This window comes from Oncorhynchus mykiss, chromosome 14 (assembly GCF_013265735.2).
Source record: "Oncorhynchus mykiss isolate Arlee chromosome 14, USDA_OmykA_1.1, whole genome shotgun sequence".
In the NCBI taxonomy this organism is placed as follows: domain Eukaryota; kingdom Metazoa; phylum Chordata; class Actinopteri; order Salmoniformes; family Salmonidae; genus Oncorhynchus; species Oncorhynchus mykiss.
This window is the reverse complement of record NC_048578.1, coordinates 38,909,972-38,923,951: the sequence shown is the minus strand read 5'-3', so window position 1 is coordinate 38,923,951 and position 13,980 is coordinate 38,909,972. Positions and strand designations below refer to the sequence as shown.

Genomic DNA, 13,980 nt, shown 5'->3' with positions numbered 1-13,980 from the left:
ATTCTGCGTGCTCACTCAAACGTGCTGGCTGACTGAGTTGTTTACGGGACCGTAGCTACCGTGTTAAAGTTAACCTTAGAATAAACCAAGCTTAGTTTTGTCAATATGGAAGTCAATGCAAATTGCAATTCAAAATGTTGATAATTCCCCGTGGAGTTGCTTCTTGCCTGGATCTCGGTGGCTTCCCTGTCCAGTCGAGCAAAAAAAATAAAAACAGATTTAAAACCGCGGGGAATTTCAGAATGTTTATTTATTTTTATTTTATTTAGCCTTTTATTTAACCAGGTAGACTAGTTGAGAACACCTTTATTTAACCAGGTAGACTAGTTGAGAACACCTTTATTTAACCGGGTAGGCTAGTTGAGAACACCTTTATTTAACCAGGTAGGCTAGTTGAGAACACCTTTATTTAACCGGGTAGACTAGTTGAGAACACCTTTATTTAACCAGGTAGACTAGTTGAGAACACCTTTATTTAACCAGGTAGACTAGTTGAGAACACCTTTATTTAACCGGGTAGACTAGTTGAGAACACCTTTATTTAACCGGGTAGACTAGTTGAGAACACCTTTATTTAACCAGGTAGGCCAGTTGAGAACACCTTTATTTAACCGGGTAGACTAGTTGAGAACACCTTTATTTAACCGGGTAGACTAGTTGAGAACACCTTTATTTAACCAGGTAGACTAGTTGAGAACACCTTTATTTAACCAGGTAGACTAGTTGAGAACACCTTTATTTAACCGGGTAGACTAGTTGAGAACACCTTTATTTAACCAGGTAGGCCAGTTGAGAACACCTTTATTTAACCAGGTAGACTAGTTGAGAACACCTTTATTTAACCAGGTAGACTAGTTGAGAACACCTTTATTTAACCAGGTAGGCTAGTTGAGAACACCTTTATTTAACCAGGTAGACTAGTTGAGAACACCTTTATTTAACCAGGTAGGCTAGTTGAGAACACCTTTATTTAACCAGGTAGGCCAGTTGAGAACACCTTTATTTAACCAGGTAGGCTAGTTGAGAACACCTTTATTTAACCAGGTAGGCTAGTTGAGAACACCTTTATTTAACCAGGTAGGCTAGTTGAGAACACCTTTATTTAACCAGGTAGACTAGTTGAGAACACCTTTATTTAACCAGGTAGGCTAGTTGAGAACACCTTTATTTAACCAGGTAGGCTAGTTGAGAACACCTTTATTTAACCAGGTAGACTAGTTGAGAACACCTTTATTTAACCGGGTAGACTAGTTGAGAACACCTTTATTTAACCAGGTAGGCCAGTTGAGAACACCTTTATTTAACCAGGTAGACTAGTTGAGAACACCTTTATTTAACCAGGTAGACTAGTTGAGAACACCTTTATTTAACCGGGTAGACTAGTTGAGAACACCTTTATTTAACCGGGTAGACTAGTTGAGAACACCTTTATTTAACCGGGTAGACTAGTTGAGAACACCTTTATTTAACCAGGTAGACTAGTTGAGAACACCTTTATTTAACCGGGTAGACTAGTTGAGAACACCTTTATTTAACCGGGTAGGCTAGTTGAGAACACCTTTATTTAACCAGGTAGACTAGTTGAGAACACCTTTATTTAACCAGGTAGACTAGTTGAGAACACCTTTATTTAACCAGGTAGGCCAGTTGAGAACACCTTTATTTAACCAGGTAGGCTAGTTGAGAACACCTTTATTTAACCGGGTAGGCTAGTTGAGAACACCTTTATTTAACCAGGTAGGCTAGTTGAGAACACCTTTATTTAACCAGGTAGGCTAGTTGAGAACACCTTTATTTAACCAGGTAGGCTAGTTGAGAACACCTTTATTTAACCAGGTAGACTAGTTGAGAACACCTTTATTTAACCAGGTAGGCTAGTTGAGAACACCTTTATTTAACCAGGTAGACTAGTTGAGAACACCTTTATTTAACCGGGTAGACTAGTTGAGAACACCTTTATTTAACCAGGTAGGCTAGTTGAGAACACCTTTATTTAACCAGGTAGACTAGTTGAGAACACCTTTATTTAACCAGGTAGACTAGTTGAGAACACCTTTATTTAACCAGGTAGGCCAGTTGAGAACACCTTTATTTAACCAGGTAGACTAGTTGAGAACACCTTTATTTAACCGGGTAGACTAGTTGAGAACACCTTTATTTAACCAGGTAGGCTAGTTGAGAACACCTTTATTTAACCAGGTAGACTAGTTGAGAACACCTTTATTTAACCAGGTAGACTAGTTGAGAACACCTTTATTTAACCAGGTAGGCCAGTTGAGAACACCTTTATTTAACCAGGTAGACTAGTTGAGAACACCTTTATTTAACCAGGTAGGCTAGATGAGAACACCTTTATTTATTTGGGTAGACTAGTTGAGAACAAGTTCTCATTTACAACTGAGACCTGGCCAAGATAAAGCAAAGCAGTGCGACACATACAACAACACAGTGTTACACATGGAGTAAAACAAACACAGTCAATTCCAGAGGAAGTTGATATGTAACTTTCTCTCACGAAAGGGTATTTCAGGAAGGTTTCTTCTTCTCTTCCCTTCATAAATGTAGAACAAAAGAAAACAAAAAGTCTATATACAATGAGATTTACTTTATGTAAATACTATACTATAATATGAATACTTGTACTTTAGGTTTCCGTTCCAGAGCCTTCAGTTTATTTAGCTTAGTTCATGGCTGCATTTCATTCCCTAATATAATGCGTTTTTGACTTAGTGACCGTAGGGCCTATAGTGCCCTATATGTGGAATAATGTCATTTGGGAGGCAGCAGTCTGTCTCTCCCATAAAATAACGCTGGGAGTCAGTAGCACAGAGCTATGCATTTAAGCTGTACGGCGAGGCCTGTTGGAATGGCCTGATTATGGCGGTGCTGTATCACCGCAGGGGAGTGACAGACAGACACGCAGAAAGGAGAATCTAGGTCACTCAGACCATGTATTGGTCTCCAAATAACGAAATGGTAATGATGCCGTTGTGTCTCTCTCTGTCTCTCTCTCTGTGTGTCTCTCTCTGTCTCTCTCTGTGTCTCTCTCTGTCTCTCTGTGTGTCTCTGTCTCTCTCTGTGTGTCTCTGTCTCTCTCTGTGTGTCTCTGTCTCTCTCTGTGTGTGTCTCTCTCTGTAGGAGTTGAAGGATGTTCACCATAAGGATCGGATGGCGGCTGCCCGCGGTGTTCTCCAGAGGAACATCCCCATGCTCTACACCGCCTCCCGCGCCTGCCTTCAACACCCTGACCTGGCCGCATACAAGGTCTGTAGTAGAACAGTGTCTTCAAATCATTTCCGTGCCCACTAAGTGCTCCTTGAAACTGTTTTAATGAATGCTTTCAAGAGCTATCCTCTGGGATGAAATTAGAATAGATTGAAGTTCAATAGCACATTTCATTACATACAGAATCTCAAAGCTCTTCAAAGACACATCTTGTTAATGTATTTTATTATCTTTTAGTTTTCCCTAAATAACATTTTTTTTTTTGAATTTAATTCCATTCTCTAGGCGAACCGTGATCTGATCTACAAGCAGCTTCAGCATGCCGTCTCGGGCATCTCTAATGCTGCCCAGGCTACCGCCTCGGATGAGGCTGCCTTCAACCACCCTGCTGGGGGGGGAGAGCTGGCCTACGCTCTCAACAACTTTGATGTAAGTCTAGGAGGGATGGGGTTTGGAGAGGGAGCTGGCCTACGCTCTCAACAACTTTGATGTAAGTCTAGGAGGGATGGGGTTTGGAGAGGGAGCTGGCCTACGCTCTCAACAACTTTGATGTAAGTCTAGGAGGGATGGGGTTTGGAGAGGGAGCTGGCCTACGCTCTCAACAACTTTGATGTAAGTCTAGGAGGGATGGGGTTTGGAGAGGAGGGAGAGCTGGCCTACGCTCTCAACAACTTTGATGTAAGTCTAGGAGGGATGGGGTTTGGAGAGGAGGGAGAGCTGGCCTACGCTCTCAACAACTTTGATGTAAGTCTAGGAGGGATGGGGTTTGAAGAGGGAGCTGGTCTACGCTCTCAACAACTTTGATGTAAGTCTAGGAGGGATGGGGTTTGGAGAGGTAGGAGAGCTGGCCTACGCTCTCAACAACTTTGATGTAAGTCTAGGAGGGATGGGGTTTGGAGAGGAGGGAGAGCTGGCCTACGCTCTCAACAACTTTGATGTAAGTCTAGGAGGGATGGGGTTTGGAGAGGTAGGAGAGCTGGTCTACGCTCTCAACAACTTTGATGTAAGTCTAGGAGGGATGGGGTTTGGAGAGGTAGGAGAGCTGGCCTACGCTCTCAACAACTTTGATGTAAGTCTAGGAGGGATGGGGTTTGGAGAGGAGGGAGAGCTGGTCTACGCTCTCAACAACTTTGATGTAAGTCTAGGAGGGATGGGGTTTGAAGAGGTAGGAGAGCTGGTCTACGCTCTCAACAACTTTGATGTAAGTCTAGGAGGGATGGGGTTTGGAGAGGGAGCTGGCCTACGCTCTCAACAACTTTGATGTAAGTCTAGGAGGGATGGGGTTTGGAGAGGGAGGAGAGCTGGCCTACGCTCTCAACAACTTTGATGTAAGTCTAGGAGGGATGGGGTTTGAAGAGGTAGGAGAGCTGGTCTACGCTCTCAACAACTTTGATGTAAGTCTAGGAGGGATGGGGTTTGAAGAGGTAGGAGAGCTGGTCTACGCTCTCAACAACTTTGATGTAAGTCTAGGAGGGATGGGGTTTGGAGAGGGAGGAGAGCTGGCCTACGCTCTCAACAACTTTGATGTAAGTCTAGGAGGGATGGGGTTTGGAGAGGGAGCAGAGCTGGCCTACGCTCTCAACAACTTTGATGTAAGTCTAGGAGGGATGGGGTTTGGAGAGGGAGCTGGCCTACGCTCTCAACAACTTTGATGTAAGTCTAGGAGGGATGGGGTTTGAAGAGGGAGGAGAGCTGGCCTACGCTCTCAACAACTTTGATGTAAGTCTAGGAGGGATGGGGTTTGAAGAGGGAGGAGAGCTGGCCTACGCTCTCAACAACTTTGATGTAAGTCTAGGAGGGATGGGGTTTGGAGAGGGAGGAGAGCTGGTCTACGCTCTCAACAACTTTGATGTAAGTCTAGGAGGGATGGGGTTTGGAGAGGGAGGAGAGCTGGCCTACGCTCTCAACAACTTTGATGTAAGTCTAGGAGGGATGGGGTTTGGAGAGGGAGCTGGCCTACGCTCAACAACTTTGATGTAAGTCTAGGAGGGATGGGGTTTGAAGAGGTAGGAGAGCTGGCCTACGCTCTCAACAACTTTGATGTAAGTCTAGGAGGGATGGGGTTTGAAGAGGAGGGAGAGCTGGTCTACGCTCTCAACAACTTTGATGTAAGTCTAGGAGGGATGGGGTTTGGAGAGGGAGCTGGTCTACGCTCAACAACTTTGATGTAAGTCTAGGAGGGATGGGGTTTGGAGAGGGAGGAGAGCTGGCCTACGCTCTCAACAACTTTGATGTAAGTCTAGGAGGGATGGGGTTTGGAGAGGGAGCTGGCCTACGCTCAACAACTTTGATGTAAGTCTAGGAGGGATGGGGTTTGAAGAGGTAGGAGAGCTGGCCTACGCTCTCAACAACTTTGATGTAAGTCTAGGAGGGATGGGGTTTGGAGAGGGAGCTGGCCTACGCTCTCAACAACTTTTACGCAAGTCTAGGGGGGACGGGGTTACGCAAGTCTGGGGCCCCCCGCTCCCACTACTCTGGGGCCCCCCGCTCCCACTACTCTGGGGCCCCCCGCTCCCACTACTCTGGGGCCCCCCCTCTCCCCCTACCCTTGGGCCCCCCCTTTCCCCCTACTCTTGGGCCCCCCCTCTCCCCCTACTCTTGGGCCCCCCCTCTCCCCCTACTCTTGGGCCCCCCCTACTCTTGGGCTCCCCCTACTCTGGGGCCCCCCCTCTGCCTCTACCCTGGGGCCCCCCCTCTCCCCCTACTCTGGGGGCCCCCCCTCTCCCCCTACTCTGGGGGCCCCCCCTCTCCCCCTACTCTGGGGGGCCCCCCTCTCCCCCTACTCTGGGGCCCCCCTCTCCCCCTACTCTGGGGCCCTCTCATCTTCCTTCATGACCGCTAATAGAGGAAAGTATATTGGCATAATGTGGCTTCTAAAATGTCTTGTCTCTTCCTTTCATCTCAGTTCCTTTCATCTCAGTTCCTTGGTCTGAACTGATCTGATGACACTGGATACATGCAATGGTTTTTAAAGCAGGTAGACCCCCCCCCCCCCCCCCCCCCCCCACCACCACCACACAAAAACCATGACATTATTCCTTTCTATTTACCAACTCATTCAGTGTGTGTCCCAAACAGCACCCTATTTCCTATATAGTGCACTGCTTTCGACCGGGGCCTATTGTGTAGTCAATAGGGAACAGGGTTCCACTTAGACACCAGCAGAGCAGTGCCTGTTCTTGACTGTTTTTGCTTTCGGAGCACATTTGTGTTTTTCATACAGAGATAACATTTACAATTCTCTTCCCCTTCCCAGTGTGTCTCATTTTAAATAGGACCATTTACATAGAACCCATTGTAGTGATTTCTCTGTCACAATGGTATCGGCTAGTCCTCATTTCTCTGTCACAATGGTATCAACTAGTCCTCATTTCTCTGTCACAATGGTATCAGCTAGTCATCATTTCTCTGTCACAATGGTATCAGCTAGTCCTCATTTCTCTGTCACAATGGTATCAGCTAGTCATCATTTCTCTGTCACAATGGTATCGGCTAGTCCTCATTTCTCTGTCACAATGGTATCGGCTAGTCCTCATTTCTCTGTCACAATGGTATCTGCTAGTCCTCATTTCTCTGTCACAATGGTATCGGCTAGTCCTCATTTCTCTGTCACAATGGTATCTGCTAGTCCTCATCTCTACTGCTGCCGGAGAACTAAAGCGACCACTACAACAGATCAAAGCAACCCCCTCCATTTTGCATCCCGAATGGTACTCTAGTCTCTACGTAGTGCATTACTTTTTTTTACCAGGGCCCATAGGGAGTAGGGAATCCCATAGAGCTTTGGTCAAAAGTAGTGCACAGTATAGGGAGTAGGGTGCTGTTTGGGAGGGAATAGGGCCCAGCCTGTGAGGGGATGTTACCACTGTAGTGTCTGCAGATCAATCCAAATGGTACTCTAGTCTTTACTTAGTGCACTACTTTTGACCAGGACCCATAGGGAGTAGGGTGCTGTTTGGGAGGGAATAGGGCCCAGCCTGTGAGGGGATGTAATGTCTGCAGATCAACCCAAATGGAAACTCTCTTTCTCTCGTTTCTCCCTCCTTTTTTTGTTTTTGTGAGAAAGTACACTACATGTCCAAATCTAACCCCCAACCCTGCTCGTCGAACATCTCATTCCAAAATCATGTGCGTTAATATGGAGTTGGTCCACCCCCCTTTGCTGCTATAACAGTCTCCACTCTTCTGGGAAGGCTTTCCACTAGATGTTGGAACATTGCTGCTATAACAGCCTCCACTCTTCTGGGAAGGCTTTCCACTAGATGTTGGAACATTGCTGCTATAACAGCCTCCACTCTTCTGGGGAGGCTGTCCACTAGATGTTGGAACATTGCTGCTATAACAGCCTCCACTCTTCTGGGAAGGCTTTCCACTAGATGTTGGAACATTGCTGCTATAACAGCCTACTCTTCTGGGAAGGCTTTCCACTAGATGTTGGAACATTGCTGCTATAACAGCCTCCACTCTTCTGGGATGGCTGTCCACTAGATGTTGGAACATTGCTGCTATAACAGCCTCCATTCTTCTGGGAAGGCTTTCCACTAGATGTTGGAACATTGCTGCTATAACAGCCTCCACTCTTCTGGGAAGGCTTTCCACTAGATGTTGGAACATTGCTGCTATAACAACCTCCACTCTTCTGGGAAGGCTTTCCACTAGATGTTGGAACATTGCTGCTATAACAACCTCCACTCTTCTGGGAAGGCTTTCCACTAGATGTTGGAACATTGCTGCTATAACAGCCTCCACTCTTCTGGGGAGGCTGTCCACTAGATGTTGGAACATTGCTGCTATAACAGCCTCCATTCTTCTGGGAAGGCTTTCCACTAGATGTTGGAACATTGCTGCTATAACAGCCTCCACTCTTCTGGGAAGGCTTTCCACTAGATGTTGGAACATTGCTGCTATAACAGTCTCCACTCTTCTGGGGAGGCTGTCCACTAGATGTTGGAACATTGCTGCTATAACAGCCTCCATTCTTTTGGGAAGGCTTTCCACTAGATGTTGGAACATTGCTGCTATAACAGCCTCCACTCTTCTGGGAAGGCTTTCCACTAGATGTTGGAACATTGCTGCTATAACAGCCTCCACTCTTCTGGGGAGGCTTTCCACTAGATGTTGGAACATTGCTGTTGGGTCTTGCTTCCATTCAGCCATAAGCGCATTAGTGTGGTCAGGCACTGATGTTGGGCGATAAGTCCTGGCTCGCAGTCGGCGTTCCAATTCATCCCAAAGGTGTTTGATGGGGTTGAGGTCAGGGCTCTGTGCAGGACAGTCAAGTTCTTCCACACCGATCTCGACAAAACATTTCAACCTCACTTTGTGCACGGGGGGCATTGTCATGATGAAACAGGAAAAGGCCATCCCCAAACTGTTGCCACAAAGTTGGAAGCACAGAATGGTCTAGAATGTCATTGTATGCTGTAGCATTAAGATTTCCCTTCACTGGAACTAAGGGGCCCGAACCATGAAAAATAGCCCCAGACCATTATTCCTCCTCCACCAAACGTTACAGTTGGCACTACGCTTTGGGTGCGGTAGCGTTCTCCCGTCATCCACCAAACCCAGATTTTTACGTCAGACTGGCAGATGGTTAAACGCGTGATTCAACACTCCAGAGAACGCGTTTCCACTGCTCCATAGTCCAATGGCGGGGAGTTTTACACCAGTCCAGCCGACTTGGCATTGCACATGGTGATCTTAGGCTTGTGTGAGGCTGCTAGGTCATGGAAACCCATTTCATGAAGCTCCTGACAAACAGTTATTGTGTTGCCGTTTCCAGAGGCAGTTGGAACTCGGTAGTGGCAGAAGATTTTCTTGTTCTGTGAGCTTGTGTTGACTACCACTTTTGAGGCTGAGCCGTTGTTTCTCCTAGACGTTTTCGCTTTACAATTGACCGGGGCAACTCTAGCAGGGCTAGATGATGAAACTGGAGTATCTGAGACCAGCCACCCAGAGAGATGATGAGACTGAGGAGTATCTGAGACCAGCCACCCAGAGAGATGATGAGACTGAGGAGTATCTGAGACCAGCCACCCAGAGAGATGATGAGACTGAGGAGTATCTGAGACCAGCCACCCAGAGAGATGATGAGACTGAGGAGTATCTGAGACCAGCTACCCAGAGAGATGATGAGACTGAGGAGTATCTGAGACCAGCCACCCAGAGAGATGATGAGACTGAGGAGTATCTGAGACCAGCCACCCAGAGAGATGATGAGACTGAGGAGTATCGGAGACCAGCCACCCAGAGAGATGATGAGACTGAGGAGTATCTGAGACCAGCCACCCAGAGAGATGATGAGACTGAGGAGTATCTGAGACCAGCCACCCAGAGAGATGATGAGACTGAGGAGTATCTGAGACCAGCCACCCAGAGAGATGATGAGACTGAGGAGTATCTGAGACCAGCCACCCAGAGAGATGATGAGACTGAGGAGTATCTGAGACCAGCCACCCAGAGAGATGATGAGACTGATGAGTATCTGAGACCAGCCACCCAGAGAGATGAGACTGAGGAGTATCTGAGACCAGCCACCCAGAGAGATGATGAGACTGAGGAGTATCGGAGACCAGCCACCCAGAGAGATGATGAGACTGAGGAGTATCTGAGACCAGCCACCCAGAGAGATGATGAGACTGAGGAGTATCTGAGACCAGCCACCCAGAGAGATGATGAGACTGAGGAGTATCTGAGACCAGCCACCCAGAGAGATGATGAGACTGAGGAGTATCTGAGACCAGCCACCCAGAGAGATGATGAGACTGAGGAGTATCTGAGACCAGCCACCCAGAGAGATGATGAGACTGAGGAGTATCTGAGACCAGCCACCCAGAGAGATGATGAGGCTGAGGAGTATCTGAGACCAGCCACCCAGAGAGATGATGAGACTGGAGTATCTGAGACCAGCCACCCAGAGAGATGATGAGACTGAGGAGTATCTGAGACCAGCCACCCAGAGAGATGATGAGACTGAGGAGTATCTGAGACCAGCCACCCAGAGAGATGATGAGACTGAGGAGTATCTGAGACCAGCCACCCAGAGAGATGATGAGACTGAGGAGTATCTGAGACCATCCACCCAGAGAGATGATGAGACTGAGGAGTATCTGAGACCAGCCACCCAGAGAGATGATGAGACTGAGGAGTATCTGAGACCAGCCACCCAGAGAGATGATGAGACTGAGGAGTATCTGAGACCAGCCACCCAGAGAGATGATGAGACTGAGGAGTATCTGAGACCAGCCACCCAGAGAGATGATGAGACTGAGGAGTATCTGAGACCAGCCACCCAGAGAGATGATGAGACTGAGGAGTATCTGAGACCAGCCACCCAGAGAGATGATGAGACTGAGGAGTATCTGAGACCAGCCACCCAGAGAGATGATGAGACTGAGGAGTATCTGAGACCAGCCACCCAGAGAGATGATGAGACTGAGGAGTATCTGAGACCAGCCACCCAGAGAGATGATGAGACTGAGGAGTATCTGAGACCAGCCACCCAGAGAGATGATGAGACTGAGGAGTATCTGAGACCAGCCACCCAGAGAGATGATGAAACTGAGGAGTATCTGAGACCAGCCACCCAGAGAGATGATGAGACTGATGAGTATCTGAGACCAGCCACCCAGAGAGATGATGAGACTGAGGAGTATCTGAGACCAGCCACCCAGAGAGATGATGAGACTGAGGAGTATCTGAGACCAGCCACCCAGAGAGATGATGAGACTGAGGAGTATCTGAGACCAGCCACCCAGAGAGATGATGAGACTGAGGAGTATCTGAGACCAGCCACCCAGAGAGATGATGAGACTGAGGAGTATCTGAGACCAGCCACCCAGAGAGATGATGAAACTGAGGAGTATCTGAGACCAGCCACCCAGAGAGATGATGAGACTGATGAGTATCTGAGACCAGCCACCCAGAGAGATGATGAGACTGAGGAGTATCGGAGACCAGCCACCCAGAGAGATGATGAGACTGAGGAGTATCTGAGACCAGCCACCCAGAGAGATGATGAGGCTGAGGAGTATCTGAGACCAGCCACCCAGAGAGATGATGAGACTGAGGAGTATCTGAGACCAGCCACCCAGAGAGATGATGAAACTGAGGAGTATCTGAGACCAGCCACCCAGAGAGATGATGAGACTGAGGAGTATCTGAGACCAGCCACCCAGAGAGATGATGAGACTGATGAGTATCTGAGACCAGCCACCCAGAGAGATGATGAGACTGAGGAGTATCTGAGACCAGCCACCCAGAGAGATGATGAGACTGATGAGTATCTGAGACCAGCCACCCAGAGAGATGATGAAACTGAGGAGTATCGGAGACCATCCACCCAGAGAGATGATGAGACTGAGGAGTATCTGAGACCAGCCACCCAGAGAGATGATGAGACTGAGGAGTATCTGAGACCAGCCACCCAGAGAGATGATGAGACTGAGGAGTATCTGAGACCAGCCACCCAGAGAGATGATGAGACTGAGGAGTATCTGAGACCAGCCACCCAGAGAGATGATGAGACTGAGGAGTATCTGAGACCAGCCACCCAGAGAGATGATGAGACTGAGGAGTATCTGAGACCAGCCACCCAGAGAGATGATGAGACTGAGGAGTATCTGAGACCAGCCACCCAGAGAGATGATGAGGCTGAGGAGTATCTGAGACCAGCCACCCAGAGAGATGATGAGACTGGAGTATCTGAGACCAGCCACCCAGAGAGATGATGAGACTGAGGAGTATCTGAGACCAGCCACCCAGAGAGATGATGAGACTGAGGAGTATCTGAGACCAGCCACCCAGAGAGATGATGAGACTGAGGAGTATCTGAGACCAGCCACCCAGAGAGATGATGAGACTGAGGAGTATCTGAGACCATCCACCCAGAGAGATGATGAGACTGAGGAGTATCTGAGACCAGCCACCCAGAGAGATGATGAGACTGAGGAGTATCTGAGACCAGCCACCCAGAGAGATGATGAGACTGAGGAGTATCTGAGACCAGCCACCCAGAGAGATGATGAGACTGAGGAGTATCTGAGACCAGCCACCCAGAGAGATGATGAGACTGAGGAGTATCTGAGACCAGCTACCCAGAGAGATGATGAGACTGAGGAGTATCTGAGACCAGCCACCCAGAGAGATGATGAAATTGAGTATTACTGTCTGTAATAAAGCCGTTTTGTGGGAGAAACTCTGATTGGCTGCGTCCCTGCCCGGTCATGTGAAATCCATAGATTAAGGCCCAATGAATGCGGTTCAATTGACTGGATTTCCTTATGAACTGTAAAATCGTTGACATTGTTTCGTTGCGGTTATTTATGTTAACTATAGCATGTAAACCAATTTCCTGCAATTCTGGGATTTTCTCCATGCAGCCGAGAGAAACTATTATTTTAAAGCTAATTTCCTGCAATTCTATGCATTTTTACAATGGATAAATCAGTGTTATTTTGTTCTAGCATAATAACTAAATGAATAATGCTAAATTAATTGTTTTGGGAATTTTTATTCTCGGTCTAGGTTATATTTAGGTGATTTGTTAGTTCTCAAATATTATATTGTTGAAAGGAAATGATGGGAACGTTGTCTTTTCTACATATTTATTTGTTTATACTGTTTGGACATAAGCGACACACACTTAAACGGCCCTCTGAAGGATTACAACAGCAGGAAAAAGTCTCTGCCATGTCATGCTAATGCTAATTGGGAGCTAACATGGCTGCCATTAGAATGTTGTCATGTAAATGTATCATAATGCTGAAACCACATTGGCCCAACTATAAATACATGACTCTTGGTACTTTCCATCTTAACTCTTCTCTCCACAGTGCCAGGCCCAACAGAAAAGCTTCTACTTGCTCTATCAGAAGGAGTCTGTCCAAAAATGGAACCCTTCATTTATAATGCACTACTTTAGACCAGAGCCTGTAGGGGTTTCTTCTGTGTATTTCAGGACACCAGTAAAACATTTTTTTTTGTGTAGGGGGGGGGGGGGGGTTGAAATCAAAAATATTCAATTAACTTTATTGGCAAAAGGTTAGATTTGAAGTTGAGGCCCTGTTTATGACAACCAAATGAACAATCAGGGATTTTGTTACCATCTGAAACCCTGAGATTCAAATCTTCTAGGTTTGTTTTGGGGGTCGGCATTATTAATCTGATCCAATCCTGGATTACAAGGCTTCCTGGACTGAATTCAATCAAACACACAGGATAACATGTCAACAGCTGTAAAGCTTTACAGACATATTTACAAAGGGACGAGAGGGAGTGTCAAGATGTGTTATTTTAGACCTGTTTTTGGTTAGAATTTTTTTGGGGGGGGGGGGGGGGGGGTTATTGTGTGTAGATTGAGGGGGGAAAACTATTGTTTTATAAGGCTGTTGTAAAACCAAGTGGATGAAGTCAAGGGGTCTGACTACTTTCTGAATGCACTGTATATGGCTCTGGTTGGTAACCCCAGATGACAGCGGTGGTCGGTAGTGACCCCAGATGGCAGCGGTGGTCGGTAGTGACCCCAGATGACAGCGGTAGTGACCCCAGATGACAGCGGTGGTCGGTAGTGACCCCAGATGGCAGCGGTAGTGACCCCAGATGGCAGCGGTGGTCGGTAGTGACCCCAGATGACAGCGGTAGTGACCCCAGATGACAGCGGTAGTGACCCCAGATGACAGCGGTAGTGACCCCAGATGACAGCGGTAGTGACCCCAGATGACAGCGGTGGTCGGTAGTGACCCCAGATGACAGCGG

The 13,980-nt window shown here is 47.3% G+C and overlaps 1 protein-coding gene across 5 annotated transcripts in view; it reads left to right on the top strand.

Annotated features, from left to right (window-relative positions):
• The window catches only part of LOC110489233 (catenin alpha-1), a 224,576-nt gene that overhangs the window by 44,714 nt on the left and 165,882 nt on the right, over positions 1-13,980 (top strand). For 2 of the 5 annotated variants that reach the window (XM_036943519.1, XM_036943518.1), the window contains exons 6-7: positions 3,139-3,264; positions 3,511-3,654. In XM_036943519.1, coding sequence (XP_036799414.1) covers positions 3,139-3,264; positions 3,511-3,654 — 270 coding nt within the window. Of the gene's footprint in view, positions 1-3,138; positions 3,265-3,510; positions 3,655-4,030; positions 4,163-5,392; positions 5,459-5,555; positions 5,584-13,980 lie in introns of those variants that run through there. The other 3 variants (XM_036943520.1, XM_036943521.1, XM_036943522.1) reach the window with 3 other exon arrangements.